Source organism: Nilaparvata lugens, chromosome 1, assembly GCF_014356525.2.
Source record: "Nilaparvata lugens isolate BPH chromosome 1, ASM1435652v1, whole genome shotgun sequence".
NCBI lineage: Eukaryota > Metazoa > Arthropoda > Insecta > Hemiptera > Delphacidae > Nilaparvata > Nilaparvata lugens.
Genome location: NC_052504.1, coordinates 35,617,270 through 35,637,611, shown reverse-complemented (window position 1 = coordinate 35,637,611; position 20,342 = coordinate 35,617,270). Strand labels below are relative to the sequence as shown.

The 20,342-nt window shown below is 35.3% G+C and overlaps 1 protein-coding gene across 2 annotated transcripts in view; it reads right to left on the bottom strand.

The window, feature by feature from the left end:
• The window catches only part of LOC111053150 (limbic system-associated membrane protein), a 267,005-nt gene continuing 246,663 nt past the window's right edge, over positions 1-20,342 (bottom strand). Inside the window, exons 7-10 of one of the 2 annotated variants that reach the window (XM_039420260.1) lie at positions 10,798-10,950; positions 9,924-9,989; positions 8,996-9,103; positions 1-1,567 (exon numbers count right to left, since the gene is read on the bottom strand). In XM_039420260.1, coding sequence (XP_039276194.1) covers positions 1,428-1,567; positions 8,996-9,103; positions 9,924-9,989; positions 10,798-10,950 — 467 coding nt within the window. In that variant the 3' untranslated portion in view covers positions 1-1,427. The remainder of the gene's footprint in view (positions 1,568-8,995; positions 9,104-9,923; positions 9,990-10,797; positions 10,951-20,342) is intronic. The other variant, XM_039420267.1, reaches the window with a different exon arrangement.

The following is a 20,342-nucleotide window of genomic DNA, read 5'->3' as shown; positions in this document are numbered from 1 at the left end:
GTTTCCATGATAATTATTCTATTTTCATCAATAATTATTATTGGTTCCGTTTGCGATTATCCAATTCGATTGTATGAGTAAATTTACCCCTAGTTCATCCGAATCTGAAGATGGTAATTTCATTTCAAGTGGAGATCCAATCTGATTGTACTGTTCTGCTTTTTTCAACTATTGTTTGGAATAACGCTACATTTAAAAGTTTTATTGGGATGATATCTCATACTTAACAATTAAATTCAATAAAGATAGCATTGGTTAGTAACACTGCGTATAAAGATATAATATATCTTATATATATTATATGCAATTAATTCAGAAATGAGAGCAACTATATTGTCAAATAATGTATGTAATCAGTGCCACATATTTTTATTTATAAAATAGCATTATAGTACCCTTTCAGGAATTAATATGAATTAATAGATTCAAAACCCAAATTAAAACAAGAAATGAACTAAAATTCCTTTTTTAAAATCTGAAGACGATGTAGAACATCGAAACTAATAATTAGTTATTTTAATAATTGAAACAATATAATTGTTTTGATTTGTATTTCTAATCTATCATTTATATTTATTTCAAAAAAGGGTTCTATGATACTATTCTATGAATATGATTATTGATTGATTTGGAATGAGAATATTGGTTGATATCGAAAACCCATCAGAATTCTGATCAAACACAATAATTATTTGTTACAGAGAATTTAGAATAGAATAGAATAGCTGCCTTTATTTTTACCTAGGAGGGCGGAGTTAGGGCACAGACGGCCCTCTCTTTCAGTCAACCCTCCAATACGAATTGGAATTCACATAGAGTTTGCAGAGACTCATTACTCAACGAAATCAATTGTTTGAGTGAAACCAGTTTTGATACTTGAAAGAATATTTCTCGAATATTATTGGAATTCATATATTTGAACATTGAATTGCATAATCTTTACTGATTCAAATCCATACAACTAAATTTTTTTGCAATCTACATATTTTTCAAATCTAACAAAAATCGTACCAAATATTATAATTTTCTGTACTTTTCAATTTTCATCACTTCTTCTTGAACCACAAAACAAGTAACTTGTGTAAGACATTTTTCAAATTTTGTGTTTCATGAACATGACTATAAGAACGTGAGTAACATGAGAACATGAGTAAGAACATGATTGGTACACTGACATAAATTAGTGGGAACGGGAAATAAAGAATATATCTTCAATAAAAGTTTAAAATTACTTCTGAGCCTGATTCAATAATCCAGTTCCATATCTTACACGAATATGAATGAACAAGCTATGAATATTCACAGTTCTTAAAGCATCTTCACTTCCAACTCGACATTTCGACTCGATAAACATCAAAAATCAATGGGAAGAAAATACAAATAAATTGATTGTTCATGATTTTTTATAACAAGTACAAGTCTTTTCTTTACAGAGGTAGAGTGAGCAAAACCAGTCCCAACGAGAGCCTCAGCGAATACACACACACTCTCGCAAACGATCCGCTTGAAGATGCTGCTTGTGCCACTTCTGGTGCCGTTTTCTTCAGTTTTCTCTTTGTTGTTCCATCTGGAAAATACATAATTTTTTTTTTAATTTTGAAATGAAATTGAATTGAAAGTTCTATGAGCATAGTAGAATCTATGGAGTTGTCAAATAATCACAATATCTGCAATGCTTGAATCCAATATTGAGTAGAAAATTGTCTGATTATGAAGAGAAATCAGTGGAAATGTCTCTTCAAATAAACTCTGAAGGTAGGCGCACACAGATCGTCATCGGACGGACGGCACGCATCGGACGGATCGGACGATTAAATTTGATGGATTGTTTTCAATTGGAGTGCGCATGCCTATCCACATCGTATAGGTATGCGCACCCCAATTGAAAACAATGCATCAAATCCATGAGCATAGTAGAATCTATGGAGTTGTCAAATAATCACAATATCTTGCAATGCTTGAATCTTATATTTAGTAGAAAATTTTCTGATTATTAAGAGAAATCAGTGGAAATGTCTCTTCAAATGAACTCTGATTATACGGTATTGATTTATTAATTCACAAGTACAGAGAGATCGAAAAGTCACGCACATATAAATGAAACTTTGATGCGTATCGATGTGCATGACTTTTCGATCATGAAAAGTATATCCATCATTCTGATTCTCTATATTCATCTGAATCAAGAATCACAAAAGAAGCTACTCACTAATAAAACTCAACCTAATAAGGTACTCCAGAGATGAATAAGGAGAGGGAATCAACCACTATAGCAGATCCGCAATTTATTCACATTAATTGATTGTAAACAAGTATATTTCTGGTGTTCTTTTTTATCTCCTCGAGTTATGAGGATTTATTAGAAAACGAATGATCCTTCCCAAATTCTATTTAATTCTCCTCCTCCACTAGATTCTAATTGAGGCAGCAATTCAATTCAATTCAATAAATTTTAATTTCAGTTATAATAAAAATATATTCCATTCGAATAACTAATGATTGAAAAAAAAGATGACTTTTTCGCGTTCCATTCATTCGGCTAATATTATAATCATATCAAGGAGAAATTTAATAACTACTCTAGTGAAATGAATTGTTGAAGGAAGATAGTGGGTATTGAATTTCACTCAAGTGAGAAAGGCGTTGAATGGTAGAAGTACAGAAAAAAAACGAGCGTAACTGTTTAGAGAAGGCCTTCCTTGCACAGTGCCATATTTGGCCATTGAACAGAATACTAAGAAATGATGACCCAGTTGGCACTACTAGCAGAGGGTGGTCCATGCCCCCCCCCCCCACCAACCATACCAGGCGTCTTGCTGTTTGGTTGCTGTTGCTGATTCTTAATATCTCACTTCCCCAGCCCAGTCGTTTTACTTCCATCAACTTATCTCATTTTTATTTATCTTCTTTCTTCTATGTTCTCCTTTTCGCTAAACATTCAACTATAATCTTAATATTCTCTTTCTTTATTTTCATATTCGTATCGGTATCATCTTTCAATCCTGCTCTCCGACCAGTTAGTAATCTTGAGATTCTTTAAAGCGAATGAATACAGTAGCAGACAGACGTATACAAACAGGCGGATTCCTCTTTTTGCATTCCTTCATCTTTTTCCACTTCTCTCTAGTCTCCTGTTTCTCCTCCTGATAAATTATACCTCCACTATGTCCTTCTGCTTCTCCTCCTCCTTCACCTTCCTCTCTTTCCCCGTTCCTTCCCTCTGATCATTTCTACCCTTTTCTTCTTCATCTCAATCATCTCCATATTTTGCATCATCTCAGTTTTTTCTTCTTCTTCTACTACTTCTTCTTCTTCTTCTTCTTCTTCTCTTCTTCTTCTTCTTCTTCTTCTTCTTCTTCTTCTTCTTCTTCTTCTTCTTTCTTCTTCTTCTACTTCTTCTTCTTCTCTTCTTCTTCTTCTTCTTTTTTTTCTTTTTCTTTTTCTTCTTCTCTTCTTCTCCTTGTCTTCTCCTACTTTCATGTCCCTACACCTATTCTCCCTTTCCTATATATAAATTCCTTCTCCATTTCCTCCCTCTCCATCCTTTTCTCTTCTCCTCCTTCCTCGTCTCTCCCTTTATATTATCTATTTCTACAGCTGAAGTCCATTCTGCTCTTCAAATCTCCACATTTCCATTTCCCTGACTCTTGTATAATCTTATTCAACTGAATTGTTCATTTCTTGCCCTTATACAGATGTTCACTCAACCCCTCTCGCAATCTTCCTGTATCACATTACTCTCTTTTCTGCTGACGGTCGTCTTCTTATCTCAGTGATTTTCATTATATCTTTCCTTATTGCATCCCTTTTCCATATTCTTTGAAATCATCATTGTATTCCTCTTCATTCTCCGTTATCTAATCTCTTCAATTCCTAATCTCCTCTCTCATTCCACCGTCACTTTTCTCCATATCGTTGTCTCTTTCCACCCAGCATGCAGCCAACGCTCGGATCCTCTACCAAAAATACTGACAATGAGAAGGGGCTAATCGGCAACCCGCTTCACACGAATTTCACTGACTCCTTCAGACTAGGCTACTCTTATTGTATATTTTTAGTACTGTTGATAATAACACCCCCAGTTTACAGTCGCCAATAAGCTACAACACAATAATAATCCTTTCCAAGAATCCCTCTTTGATTCGGTTTAATTCTTCTTCGCAATAGTGGGATATTTGAAACTTATGGAAAAAAGTAGAGTTGGTGAAAAGTATGGAAACAGCTGAATATTTCTTTTGAAAGGGGGAATTTGACGATTTGTCTAAGAATTTGTTCAAGAATTCTTCACATTTGGAAATACTAATGAATCGTACAAAATGAGATAAATGAGTACATAAAAAACGAAACTATCAAATCTAACGTTTTCAAGAGTTAGTTGACACTTACAGTAACTTTATATAGGGAAGTTTAATCTGTAAAATCAGTTCTGATTTGAATCAATCATAATTTGATCTGTAGAAGTTCGAATTATAATTGATTGATCAACTAAAATTTGAAATGGGTCTATAAAAATTCTCGGTAAATTGAGATTTTTTCCAGCATAATTCCTAGTTAATCAGCTTGGAAGTTGAGACGTGATGATGCGTCAAATGTGAATTACGTATCCCGTAGATGTTTGAGACAATCCCTTTCTTCATAGAACAGATAGATATCGATGAGTATCTTGAATCATTGTGCTCTGGAAAATCGATCGGTTTTTTAGAGACCGTTAATTATCTTTCATATCCTAGAATATGTAGATATCAAGTTTACAAATACAAAAGCAGGTTCAAAAGTACGATGGGATTGAAAAACTAATCAGTAATATTTTCATATTAATCTGGAAAAAAACATTCATTCTGGCATTCACAATCCCAATGGCAAATACCAGTTCAATTCTATGTTTCCCAGAAACACCATGGCTAAATAGAAGCTTGCAATGGATGTTTCTTGGGAATGAGTGATTTTATAATAATTTGAATCGCCTTTCATAACGCATCTAATCATGGGAGATTATCACTGAGAAAGAATCAGGAAATTGACTAATTCCATGAATTCAGGCCGTTAATTATTCCAATGGTCCAATGACTTCATCGGAACGGGAATTTCAGATGTTCCAATTATGAGATTTTTGAATTATGAGAATTATGACAATTATGTCAACTGACATTCAAATGCTCCAATTATATTCACATGATATGTCATGTGAATGAACATGTGAATGTCATGATATGTTCAGTGACTCGTTTGTGATGTGAATATTTGGAGTTATTATGGAATTCCAGGTAGTGTTACAGCTCAGCTCCAATAAAAATGAATGCAGAGATTGGCCAACAAAAAGAGCTAGTCTTATTTGACTTTTCCGTTGCTGGGGAATGAATAGAATTGAGAAGCATTGATAGGTCTAGCCCATCAACACTTGTTATGTTAGCTGTCAGTTCGAAATAATTTCATGGCACCAACAAAGAAAAGGATTTCCGTAACATTTGGCCTCGTTAGTGGGGAGGCATCACATGATGAAAGGAAAGTTATCGGAATTCAGAATAAATCGAGGGGGAAGGAAAAGGAAAGCGAAAAATAGGATAGCGGAGCAGGAAAAGTAGAAGCATGATGATGAAGAAGAAGGATTAGATGATGGAATAGGAGAATGCATAATAAAGTGTACGAGGTGGATCATTGAAGAGGAAAGGGGTAAAGGCAGAAGGATAAGGAAGAGAACTATGAGGAGGAGGCGAAAAAAGAGGTAAAGGAGGAGAAGAAGGAGATGGAGGAGAAGGTGGAGAAGGAGGTGAAGAGGGGAAGGATGAGATGGAGGAAAAGGAGGATAAGTAGGAGAAGGAAGAGAAGGAGAAGAAAGAGGAGAAGGAGGAGAAGGAGGAGAAGGAGGAGAAGGAGGAGAAGGAGGAGAAGGAGGAGAAGAAGGAGAAGGAGGAGAAGGAGGAGGAGAAGGAGGAGAAGGAGGAGAAGGAGGAGAAGGAGGGAAGGAGGAGAAGGAGGAGGAGAAGGAGAAGGAGGAGAGGAGAAGGAGGAGAAGGAGGAGAAGGAGGAGAAGGAGGAGAAGGAGGAGAAGGAGGAGGAGGAGAAGGAGGAGAAGGAGGAGAAGGAGGAGAAGGAGGAGAAGGAGGAGAAGGAGGAGAAGGAGGAGAAGGAGGAGAAGGAGGAGAAGGAGGAGAAGGAGGAGAAGGAGGAGAAGGAGGAGAAGGAGGAGAAGGAGGAGAAGGAGGAGAAGGAGGAAGAGGAGGAGTAGGAAGAAGAGGAGGGAAAGGAGGAGGCCGAGTGGAAGGAGGATGAAAAGAATAAGGATGAGAAGAAGAAGGAGGAGATAAAGCAAAAAAAGAAAAGAAGTTTGGAGAACTGGAAAATATGAAATTGGAGAAGGAGGTAAAGACTTGATAGAGACCAGAATGGAGAGGACGAGAAAGAGTTGGATGATGAGGACGAGAATGGTAGTGGGAGGAGAAGAACAAGGGAGAGTTTGGAAAAAGAGGAAGATGTGATGGAATAAGGGGTTGTAGGAGAAGGATGGTGGTGGTGAAGGAGGAAAGGTGGAGAGGAATGAGAAGCAGGATGAGCAAGAGGAAGAGGAGAATGAAGAAGTCGTTCTCAAAAAAGAGCACGCTCACCGCTAATGAATGTGGGGACTCTATTCCCGCGTCCTTCAGAGCTGGGCAAAACGTAAGCTGTAGTCGCCCGATTCACTGCCGAATTTTAATGCTGTTTACGTCGCTTTCGTTATCAAAGGCGAGAATGCCAGTTTGCCTGCTCATTGAAGGGGTTTTACGCATTCTACTGCCGTGCTAATGTTTGATCTGGTCGCATTCACCTGCCTGTCAACTGAGTGCTACTATATGTAGCCCTTCACTTTTTAGCCTCATTCATTGAGAATAATAATGATGTTCGAAAGCCCATCAACACCATTATATAAAATCCATCAATATTGTAGCACATTAAAATCGATCGAACATAACCATTCTTCATAGTTAACAAATGAATGTGGTATTTTGACTGGAAAGATTGAATAAAAGATAGAATCCTAGAATGATATGCATAACATCAAGTAAATGGAGATCATGCAAATAATTCGGCAATTTTTTCAAAAGATGAACATTCCATCAGGGATTAATGTCCAGTTAACAGGACTCAGTTAACGGGACTAACTGATTTGGTTAATAGTTAACAACGGGAAACAATGATTACAACCATTCAAACTTTGTATTTGCTATTCATTTTCTTCTCAGAAAATTTTTTTTTCATACTTACTCATTATCAGCTGTTTTTCCATGCATCAAATCAAGCCGGTAAACAGTTTTCTACAGAACAAGCAAACATGTGATTTCCTTCTCAGAATACTATACTGTGAAGAGATCATTATAATATGTTTTCTCCACTAACAGTCGAGTATGTTTCTCAGTTCTAAAATAGGAACACCCAAACAGCTGTCTTCAGCGCTCCAGGTGAGAGTTTCGTTAACTACAATCATGAAATTACAAATAGTTGGCAAAATGACCTGTAGGTAGCGGTATAGTCTTCAGTTGCAATTTGTAACAATTTAAACTTCTTATTGTTGAGAGCTTTAATGCGAAGTTTACCTTCATGACTTTATGATCAAAAAACATCTGAATACATTTATTATTCCAATCAAACTGTTCCAGATTAGAATTCCTATCCTCATTCTGCCTTCTAGAAAATAAATAGCTCTTGGAGGCACTGCCCACTGAGTTCTTGTAACATATGCTTTTATTATTTTATTTGAGCTCGATGGGTCTGTCTGTTATGAACTAACCGCTATAAGCTGGGCCATGTTCATAGAATGCAGTAACTCGAGCAGCAGCAGGTAATGGTTTCTGTTTCTCAGCAATATTATCCTTTCTCAGATAAGAATGACAAAAAGTATTGTACGTAACTTGTACGGTAACGTATTTACCGCATTAGAATGATAACTCTGCCCTCAACTACGTTTCTTGCAGAAACAATCATAGGCCTACTCATGCTGAGAATTATCGTTAATGGACTTACGTAACATACTTCTTCTTCTTCATGTACCGTCTCCATGGCAGAGGTTGGCTATCATGATGGCGATTTTTATTCTATTCACAGCTGCTCTGAATAGGTCGTTAGATGCTTAGACCAGTTATAGAATAGACACGGCTCATTGTATATTCATACTGAAAGTCGATGAAGCCAACATCTACAGCAAAATCCACCCATCTTGACGTCACAAGAGTGACGTCACGTATCATAAAGAAATTATAGAAAACTTTTTTGAGTTTGTTGTGTAAGTGTTTGTGGTGTTGTTTAACTTACATTGTTGTTAGCTTGGTTGTGACGTCAAAATGGGTGGATTTGGCAGTAGATGTTGGCTTCAGAGGCTAGACTTCCCAACGTGCCTATTCTATAACTGGTCTAAGGTTAGATGTACAATTAAATGATAGTAGGATTCATGATAATTGTACAATAATAATCGTATGACCTGGCTGGCTGAGGTATGGAGTTTACAAACGGCACCTGAATGAGCTTCGTTGACGTTATTTTGAATCAGTAAGTTTTGAGCAGTTTCATGTGACTGCCGATAAAAAATATGTCTATCTCTTATATGTTATAGGATAGAATGAATGTGGGATATTAAAAAAATGTAAAATGAATCTATTTTCAGCTTTTGATTATCAATCACCCAGTTGATTTGAATGAAAAATATACAAGTTATTAAAGATAGTTGGGAAAATAAATATATTAATGAAAAACAAGAATGACATTGAATTATGGGTAGTCAGTAAGGTTACATAACATGTCAAACTATCAACTTCGATAACTGAGAAAACTTCAATGAATATCTCCCTCAAATATGATTGAAATAATATTGAAATTGATTATTTCCCCACTCTACAACATCACCACACCAGCGAAAAACAAAACAGCTCCTGGACTCAAAAACAATTTTTTTTAAATCTATCGGTACAGATTACAGTATGGATTGTAGATTCATCAGAACAAGGATTTGTATGTCTCGATGAATCACCTTTTTTGGATGAGATGTCACTGGTTCGTGAAATGTCATTATTTTCGCCCTCAGACTTGGAAGGCGAAGATAATCGTTCTCTTGGCTTATGTTGGACGACTTGAACCTCTGGAAAAATCACATCAATAATGGGATGTCGAATCAATAAAATAATAGACAAAGATAGTTAGAATATGAACAAGGATGAAACAAAATATGATACAAATGAGAGTAGGTTAAATTTCAATAAGAACCAACCTTTGCCATTCAACCAATGCTGGCGTTCCGAGTGTATCTGGTTTTAAACCAAATATCGAGCGAGATTAACAAAAATAAATATTATACTGAACGGTTTCCTTTTCATCATCAAATGTTTACGAATATTTCCAGCGCAGCATAGAACAATATTAAACCTGATTCGATCTTCTATTTGCCATTGACAATCAATTATCATAGGGAAATTGATAAAATAGACTTATTCAATTGGATATTACAATTTCAAATTGGAGAGCAATATTAGTTTGAGATGAGAATCGGATAACATTATTTATAGAGCTGAATAGTATAATTTGGAGTATATGGCTGATATCAGTCTCAAAGCTTAAGTTAAGTAGTTCGTAGCTTGGCTTGAACAGCAGGAAACCAATTAGTAATAATGCTGTGTGCAATTGAGACACCTTCAACAATACCCATAGCCAGTGGCCAGTCGGCCTTTGATCGAATGTCTCGTCACGGGAGAGGCTGAATGTCTTAATGCTTGCCAAGATTGTGTCATCACACCTCATCAAAGCTCCACTGCTTAGGTGGGTACATTGTGATAAAGGGACCTATCATAGCAAACAGGTTCAAATGAGAAATTGTGAAATATATGGTGCATTTGCAAGTTTTAGCTGATCAGTTTGTTAATTATTCATATTATTATTGATGATAATATAATCATCCGTTCTACCTTTTCTAGCCAGTGGAAGGTCAGTAGCAGCAGTTGATTGTGTTGTTGTTGAAGGACCTGGTATATCTGCAAAATAGATATAAATTGTTTAAGACATAACTCTTCTTTTTTATTCTTATTCTGAATTCCATGAGCTGTGCTTAACTTTCCTCAAATCGACTGAGTTCTCATACTTATGGAGTATGTTGCCGAATAAAACCAGAATAAACCTCAGTTTGTGGGATACAAAATCTAGAATTCTTCATCTCAACATATTCAAACAGTACACGTGTACAAGAGCTCCTTTTAAACCAACACTAGGTTTGATTCACTTGGTGTTGAATTATGTAAACTAAGTGTTGATTATGTAAAATAATTGATCTGACGTGTCTTATAGCTAGATTTTTTGGGACGTAGTCTTGAAAAAAAAATCAATGCGGAGTGAATTATTATTTATGATAATTATTATTACAGTTATAAGTGACTCCATTGTAGCATTGTTACTGAGAGAATAAGAAGTATAATATTGTTTTTATTTATTCTTATAAATAAATTTATAATATTCATAATAATACGGCCGGTGTGATTCCAAACTATGAGTTATGCTGCGTGCCGAATACTAATGATTATAGATATTATATTGGAAGCTCAAAGATGTAGATGTAAGTTGCGAAAAGTGGCTCAGAATATAAATATTACATAGACATAGATTGTTTTAATTCAGAAATCCAAATAACTGGAACAGCATATTGCATAGCCCTACGATTATTGCATACGGTTAAAAGTATAAGAAGATCGTATTTACCTCAATCACATGAATGGATTGAATATCTCTAGTAATCATAACAGTTGTCAACTAGTATAATGATCCTTGAAAAATTATTAAAATACTTACGGTATAGTTTTATTGAACCATCAGTCTCTCCTAATGAGTTCTTCGCGATACATTTATAAGTTGTATAGTCTTCTTCCTCTACATAATTTATTGTCAATCTCATTTGACTCTTATAAGCGTTCACATCATGTAGTTCGGGCTCATACTTGGAATCTGGAAAAAGTTCACAAAATAGAATGGAATATGTTCAGGATATGCCTTAGTATACAGAGAAGCTAATATCATTCATTTGTTCAATGTGAAATTTTTCTGAGTGATAATTAGGCTTTTAATTGAAATTTGATAATTCTATTATAAAATTTTAAACATCATTATGATGAGCAGAATCACATAGATAAAGTGAATAAACGTCTTCCTGAGGACACGCTACATCGTAGGTCCCGTCTACCTGAAAAGTAGTCATCTCTCATCATCCCTCTCACTCATTACCCACGCACGAGCCTAAGAGCTTATGTGGGCATAGCCCTCAGTATTATTATTATCATCGTAAACAATATAAGATCTGCAAATCAATGGAAAATCTACACACTCTCGTCCAATATAATAATCATCATCATTATCCTCAAATCTGAAATGGATGTTCTCCCATAACCATCTGTTCACAGGGTATTGGCAGGTGTTGATCTACTATTGATGAAAAGTTTATGTCGGCGCATAAAGGAAAGTGTATGTGATATCTGTGATAGCTCCTAAATAGCATCAGCTGTTATCAATGGATGAGAAATTTTTAATTGCATGCAATTAATATCCAGCTGACTGAATGATAAGTCACATCGAATGTTTTTCTTATGCACTTCCTAAAAAAGGACAAAGGAGTGAGTCAGTTTCGTTGTCCGATGAACTTGATGTGTGAAAAGGTTCGAAGAATATGTTATGTTCAAAATTTGGAATCAATTGATCAAATATTTCGAAAGCTATTGTAGAACATACGGACAAACAGACAAACATTCACACACAGACAGAAAACGATTTTAGCCTTGAGTCAAAATTGAGAAATCGCTAACGCTCGTTCGAAAAGTATCATACATTGAAGGGAAAGTTGATTCTAGAGAATGGTCATTCAAGAAAGAGGATAGAGAATGATTGTTATCTCTAGTATAATGTACTGCACCAAGATACACGACATGGCTGAAATGTATCGAGCTCGTTACATCATCTAAACTTCAATCTCTACTTCTTACAGTGCAGAAAGCTTATCCATTATTAAAGTTTATCTCAGCTGGTGCAATCCGAGAGTTGATTCTATTAGAACTTTCTGTTACATATAGTTTGCTATCGATCAAAGTTTCTCGAGAAGCTGGGTACCTTATTCGAGAAAAATAGGATGTAAGTGGACTACCGCAACTTCTCTCACATCCACTCAAACAAACTTCGTAGTTGTGTTGCAATTATCGACTTGTTCTGTCTAATTTGATTGAAACTCTCTTTCTCTCTCTTGGTTATGTCGAGTGAGTAAACGTGTGTCAGTTCGGCTCCGTCTTCTAACAGATATTTCGTAGGGTTATACAGTTCAATTCACTTCAAATTATACATCTAGTTATTCAGTTTCTCGAGCTTAATTCAATAGTGAAATTATATTTTTGATTAACTCACACTCTTTTTATTTATCTTGAAAAAACATTCCTAATTCTTCAGTCTACCTTCTCGCCTGTAAAAGTGTAAATCCACCTAACGGTACACGATGGTTCGACCGAACAGAGGCACACCGAGGAATGAGGTCAATGCTCCGAAGCCAGGGCCAGCTATTTCTGGATCACTGTCTGAAGAGACCCTCCGAATTATTCGACAGCAAATCGAAGAGTCTGTCCATTGTGCTGTATCAATGGCAGTGAAGTCTATCTTGAGGAACTTCAGGCATTGAAGGAGGAGAACAAACAGCTGCACGATAGAATTCGTGAGCTAGAGGTGTCTTGTCACCTGAAGGTCGACGACCTCGAGCAATATGGGCGCCGACATTCCATACGTATTTTTGGGATCCCGGAGAGCGACAAAGAAGACACGGACCTGCTGGCGCTCGATGTCTTCAACAAGAAGCTGAACGTGCCCGTGACTCTGGCGGATGTAAACCGCTCGCATCGCGTTGGAAGGCGTCAACCACCTCAACAAGGGCAAGCTAAACCCAAGGACCGACCCATCATAGTACGACTCTGCAGCTACCGGACCAGGAAGATGATCTTCGACGCTAAGAGGAAGCTGAAGGGTTCCGGCGTCACCATTCGCGAGGATCTGACTGCGGAGCGTCTCAAGATCCTCAACGCTGCGGCCGACCGTCATGGGCATAGGAATGTCTGGTCATCGGACGGGAGGATCAAGATCTCTATCGGCGAGGGAGGATCCAAGAGGGTCCACACAGTCGAGAGGATGACCGACCTTCAAAAAATAAAGGTAAATTAAATCATTTCAGGATTCGATGACTAAGGTGCCCTTCACTACAATAATAGGAAATTCGTATTAATACATTTCACAGTAGATATACCTTGGCATTTTTCATGAGCTGGCTTTCTGTTCTATAAATGAATCTTTCCACTGCTATTTATGATTATACATGAGGCAATTATTTCAAACTAAGGAGATCCACATTTGTTAATACTGATTAATAATTTATCTTGATATTAATTCCCAAAACTACGTTCAATGCATCAACTACTATACTCCAGAGGGTACTTAGAGAATCATTATCTCTATTCTTACTAATAATTATTACATCTCTTACCAAAATTATTTCCATAATTAATAATTTTCTAAATGCTGAATTTCAAATAAATTGGATGATTAACATACGTTATAGATATGGATGTAATCTATAGGTAAAGATAGTAATCTCTTCTATATAATGATATCTTCTACTGTTGCCACAGCTGAACAATAGAAGCTAATGTGTGAAGAATTATTGATAGAACAGAGGGGTGGGTAGTCTGTTCATATGCTTATATAGGGGCTGTGTTTCATTAACGTTATCTTAGACATCATCACTAAACTATTACAGTTCTCAATTTACTACTTTTATCGTTATTGCAACTCCAATAGTTAATTATACTTCTAATACTATATAATATTTTTCATACTTCACCGTTCAATACTATTTAAAACTCATCTAAAATAATCTAGCACTTTCTCCATCGTCTCCTCTACTCCTTATTTTTTCTTTCTCGTTTCTCTTATTGATCTTATATTTATAATGATTACTTGAATATTGTGTTTGCGATGATGATTATTATTCTTTTCTATTCTTCTTCTTCTTTTCTTCTTCTTCTTTTCTTTTCTTCTTCTTCTTCTTCTCTTCTTCTTTCTTCTTCTTCTTCTTTTCTTCTTCTTCTTCTTATTCTTCTTCTTCTTCTTCTTCTTCTTTTCTTCTTAGTCTTCTTCTTCTTCTTCTTCTTCTTCTTCTTCTTTCTTCTTCTTCTTCTTCTTCTTCTTCTTCTTCTTCTTCTTCTTCTTCCTTCTTCTTCTTCTTCCTTCTTCTTCTTCTTTTCTTCTTTTCTTCTTCTTCTTCTTCTTCTTCTTCTTTTCTTCTTCTTCTTCTCTCTTCTTCTTCTTCTTCGTCTTCTTCTTCTTCTTCTTCTTCTTCTTTTTCTTCTTCTCTTCTTTCTTCTTCTTTTCTTCTTCTTCTTCTTCTCTTCTTCTTCTTCTCTTCTTCTTCTTCTTCTTCTTCTTCTTTTTCTTTTCTTCTCTTCTCTTCTTCTTCTTCTTCTTCTCTTCTTCTTCTTCTTCTCTTCTTCTCTTCTTCTTCTTCTTCTTCTCTTCTTTTTCTTTTCTTCTTTTTCTTCTCTCCTTGATTAATTCAAGATCACAATGCGATGTTCCATTTCTTATTCTATAGTTCAGTTTCATAAGTTCTTCGCAATTTGTGCACATTCCTTCTTTCTATTCTTTTTCTTCCCTATTATTATCATATTTCCCTGCGATTTTTCCACTAGCTATCCAGCATGTTCAAATGTTATTTTCTTTCTATATCTATTTATCTTTCTACCTTTTCTCTTTCTATCTGATTACCTCTACTAATATCCATATATTATATTATAATATCCATATATTTATCCATATAATATCGATTCTTTCCCACATTAAATCATACTATTCCTCTTCAATTTTATGCGAATATATTCATTATCAGTTATATTATGTATCTTTCCTCTATTGATAACCTTCTTCAAAGATTTTTCGTTTTTCTGCTGGCTTCTTCTTCTCTTTTTCAGTTTACTGGATCCCATTTCGCTCTATCTCCACCATGAACACGATCTTCCACTACTGGATTTCATCTCTCTCTATCTCCACTTGGACTCGATTTTCCACCACTGGATTCCATCTCTCTCTGTCTCCACTTGGACTCGATCTTCCACTACTGGATTCCTTCTCGCTCTACCTCCACTTGGACCCGATTCTTCCACTACTGGATACCTACTCGCTCTATCTCCACTGGACCAGATCTCCCATTACCAGTTCTTCCTCAATCTTCATCTTATTCACCATTAGGATTATTCATCACCGAAACTCCACACATCTACATCTTATTGTGTTTAGTGAATTTCTGAACTAGTGCTTTAAATAGTGAAGGGAGCTGAACTGTCAAGGCATACTGAATGCACTCGAATCAAGAGACTTTTTCATTTAGGTTAAGTTTTATCAGTTTCATCCCCATTTCCCCCGTCATGTGTCGTTCTGAGGTCGGTTCACGATTGGTCTGCTGCTTCCATGATGCCTCTTACTGACACGTCAGCTCGCTCGCCCTCAAGTAGGTATGATTATTTCAATAATAGTAATAATGACGCAGGTACGTTTCTAGCAAATAAGCTCCACTCTTCAAAAAACTTTTCAAGGCTGCTCACCTTAACGTACAATCCCTCAGTTGCCACATTGATGAACTCAGAGCAATCTTCCGTTTTCAGGACTTCAATATAATCGGAATTTCCGAATCATTTTTGAAGCCTAGTATTACATCAAATTTTGTTGCATTGCCTGGATATAATCTTTTCCGGAACGATAGATTAAATAAAGCTTGTGGGGGTGTAGCAATTTATGTGAAAGATGGTATCAAAACAAAAGTTTTAATCACATCTAAACAGAGTATTGTTCCAGACCAGAGTTTATGCTACTTGAATTATCCTTATCTAGTAATGATAAATTACTCGTTGGTATCTGTTATCGCCCACCAAAAATAGGTCATTTCACAGATTTCGAAAATGCCTGCTTTCTCTTATGCCTTGTTATAACCGTATACTAGTTATGGGGGATATGAACACCGACTTGAACATGACGAATCGTAACTTTGACTACTTTCAACTGACTACAATTTTCCAATGCTTAAACATGACTATTTTACCCCTCGATCCAACTCATCATACTAATGAATCAGACACACTCATTGACCTTCTCATTGTTAGTGATCCCAATGAGGTGTTCAAGCAGGCCAAATCTCAGTCCCAGCTATTTCTAGACATGATTTGATCTACTGTGTACTTTCCCATAAGATACCCAAGCCAGAACAGAAAATTATCACTATAGAGACTTCAAAAACTTTGATGAAGCTGCCTTCCTGACTGATGTGGCTCAGACTCCATGGCATCAAATTGAAGCATTACCCTCAGTTGATGACATGGTCAAGACTTTCGAGAATTGGACTTTGACTTTGTATGACAAACATGCACCTTATGTGACAAGGAGGATAATAGAAAACGACGAGTACCGTGGATGACTGAAGACATACTTAAGATGATGGGACGTAGAGACAAAGCACATAGAAAATTTAAAAAGACATTTGACTTGGACAGTTTGATAGAGTATAGGAGCCTTAGAAATAGGGTAAACAGGAATTACGGAACTCAAAGATTAGGTACTTGAATTCGTTTATGACAACAATAGACAAGACTCTAAATCACTTTGGCAGGGAATAAAAGAATTCGGGCTTGGCAAACAGAAATCGAATCCACAAATTGACTACCATTGAATAATATAAATGACCATTTCGTTTCACACTCTAACCAACGCGACGAAGTTGTCATTGCTAATCATATAGATGATCTTGAAGAGCAGGTTACAAACTTAGATTTACCAATCACTGATCAATTTCATTTCCATCCAATCTCAGAAGAAGACACTTTCAGAGCAATTCAACGTATTCATAGTAATGCTACGGGTGTAGACAAAATTCCTATTAAATTATCAAGAATATGTTATTTGCTGTTTTACCAACCATTACATACATTTTCAACAAGTCACTTGAAGAAGGCATTTTCCCTGAAAACTGGAAGTTTGCTCTGGTTCGCCCTCTAAATAAAGTTCCATCACCCAATAAAGTTGAGGATTTTAGACCAATCAGTATTTTACCTGCATTGTCCAAAGTGCTAGAAAGACTCATTCATGCTCAAGTTGTAAAATTTCTAGACAACAATAGTAAGCTTCATAACTTTCAATCAGGCTTTAGAAAATTCCATTCAACTGAGACAGCTCTGCTTCGTGTCACTGATGATATAAGGTTAGCTATGGACCAAAGAAAATGCACCATCCTCACCGTATTTGATTTTTCTAAAGCATTCGATACTGTTGATCATACAGTCCTTCTGAATAAGTTGGCTATTCTTGGTTTCAGTCGCAACTCGTTAGTTTGGTTTAATCCTATCTATTAGGTAGGAAACAATGTGTATCTGTCGGTGACAAAAAGTCAACTTGGAAAAACGTTATGCATGGAGTACCACAAGGTTCAATTTAGGCCCTCTCCTCTTCACTTTGTATGCTAATGACCTTTCTTCCATTATCAAATCTCCAGTTTCCATACTTATGCAGACGACCTTCAAATCTATTTAGCTGTCCCATAACAAAAATAATGAAACAGTTGGAATAATGAATCAGGATATCAATTCGATAGTGGAATGGACAAAGAAAAATGGCCTTAAGCTTAATCCCATCAAAACACAACCCATTATAATTGGATATTCTCGTCTTATAAACAATATTGACCTTGAATCGATTCACAAAATTAGTGTAGACGGTAATGACATTCCTTACTGTAGCTCAGTTAAAAATTTAGGCATTATTATGAATAATACTCTTGACTGGTCAGAACAAGTGAACAAAACTTGTAAAAAGGTATTCTCAGCCATGCATGCATTGAAGAAAATGCACGATATCCTCCCTAGAAACATTAAATTATTATTGTTTCAATCTCTCATCTTCCCACATTTAATGTATTGTAATTCTGTTTTTAACGATATGCAAGTCACTCTGAATGATAAACTACAGCGTTGCCAAAATTATTGTCTACGTTCGTCTACTCTCTCCAACGCCATGATCATATCACCCCAGCCCACATTGCTAGTTCAACATTGAAGCTTCCCGATCAGAGGCTTTTTCGAATAGTCAAGCTTGTTAGAGATATCTTGAAATACGGTAATCCGAACTATTTTAAAGATGATTTCAAATTTGTCTCTGAAGGTAGGAGGATAGATGCTTCACATACTAGAACCGGAGAAAGTACTTTAAGGATACCCAATCATCGAACTACTATTTTCACAAAATCCTTCTTAGTCAGTGCCTGTCGTGCATGGAATACACTTCCTGTTTCTATCAGGTCTATCGAGAGCCGAGCGAGCTTCAACCTGACTTTAAAAAAACATATTTTGGAGCAAATGACTGAAACTGTCCGGCCTAGAACGATCACATGACAACCATCCCTCACCCATTCCACCAATATAAACCTTTAAACCATGTTATAGAACGAATTGTATATATATATATATATATATATATATATATATATAATATATATATATATAATATATATATATATATAATATATATATATATAATATATATATATATATATATATAAACTCATGTTATTTCAATTATCCACTGCATACTGCTGTATATTACTGAAATTGATAACCCTGATCTACTTTCAGCCTACTTCATTTTATTAATCAATTATTTGATCTTATCTATCTATATAATTATTTTACTTTATCAATTTTCTGTTTTTTTTTTCTCTTCAATATTCATATTGATTAAAACTTTTACAATATTTCCATTAATAAATAAATCCTTAGTTTAAATAACGAAATTAACGTTTTGGTAGAGAGTTAGTGGGGAGGATATTTTTATTATTCTTCCCAAAGAATGGACATTGATATGTCCAAAGCTCCGCCAATTTATGTAGATGCATAACAATATGATTATTATCTATAGTTATTATATTACAAATTGCTTTTTCATATCATATACAGTTCTATAGTTATTTTCCTAGTCTATATTATGTAAATTCATCTATAATTTTGCTGTATTGTAAGCTATTGTATATAAGTGTATAAGCCAGTATATATTGTAATCTACATAAATAAAGTACTCAATCAATCAATCAATCTCTCTGTTCGAAGAGTTATGCAAATCAAGATGGTTTCTTAAATGTTAGAGAATGGAAGTCTGTGTGAGTAATATTATCCATTTATATTTTCACTCAATCCAAAAGTGAACGGACCAGCACTCTAATGAATGTTTTGCAGAACTTTTTCATTCTTCCACGAACTGAAACACCCATATCCTTTCCCGTGAACCTTTCTTCCTACTCATATCTCAATACCTTATAGCTTCCTAATTTTTAATGTTTATCGGACACATTCTAAATGTTGCAAGTAGTAGATGAAAAATACCAACGATAGATCTATCTATTAATGGGTGAAACATATGAGCCAATTTTTCCTTCAAAATTGAATGATCCTTGATCTAATGGATAGAGTGCTTGCGTAGCAGCATAGAGATCCCGGGTTCAAACCCTATCTCATAACCAAAAATTTTTTAACCAGATCACTCCTGTGTTATCGGATGGATACGTTAAACTGTCGGTCCCGGCTGAAGTATGACAGTCGTATGGTCCATTGTCAGCTCAAATTATATATTCAGGCGGTGGGTCCTTCCAGCAAGGTACTCCCCACCAACAAAAGCCATACGAGTTTACTTTTTACTCCTTCACAATGAAGTACGCCAATTATTGTGAAGTTATTATAATATCCAAATATATGGTTTTTGAGTGATCAATTGCTATTTATTGACCGAGCGAAGTGAGGTCTAAGATTCAAGTCGACGATTTCGCATTTCCCTTAATGTTCAAATGTTTATATGTTGCGCATTTATGGCGAAACGCGATAATAGATTTTCATGAAATTTGACAGGTATGTTCCTTTTTAAATGTTCAAATGTTTAAATATTCAAATGTTTAATGTTTAAATGTTTAATGTTTAAATGTTTAAATGTTTAAATGTTTAAATGTTTAAATGTTTAAATGTTTAAATGTTTAAATGTTTAAATGTTAATGTTAAATGTTTAAATGTTTAAATGTTTAAATGTTTAAATGTTTAAATGTTTAAATGTTTAAATGTTTAAATGTTTAATGTTTAAATGTTTAAATGTTTAATGTTTAAATGTTAAATGTTTAAATGTTTAAATTTTAAATGTTTAAATGTTTAAATGTTTAAATGTTTAAATGTTTAAATGTTTAAATGTTTAAATGTTTAAATGTTTAAATGTTTGAATGTTTAAATGTTTAAATGTTTAAC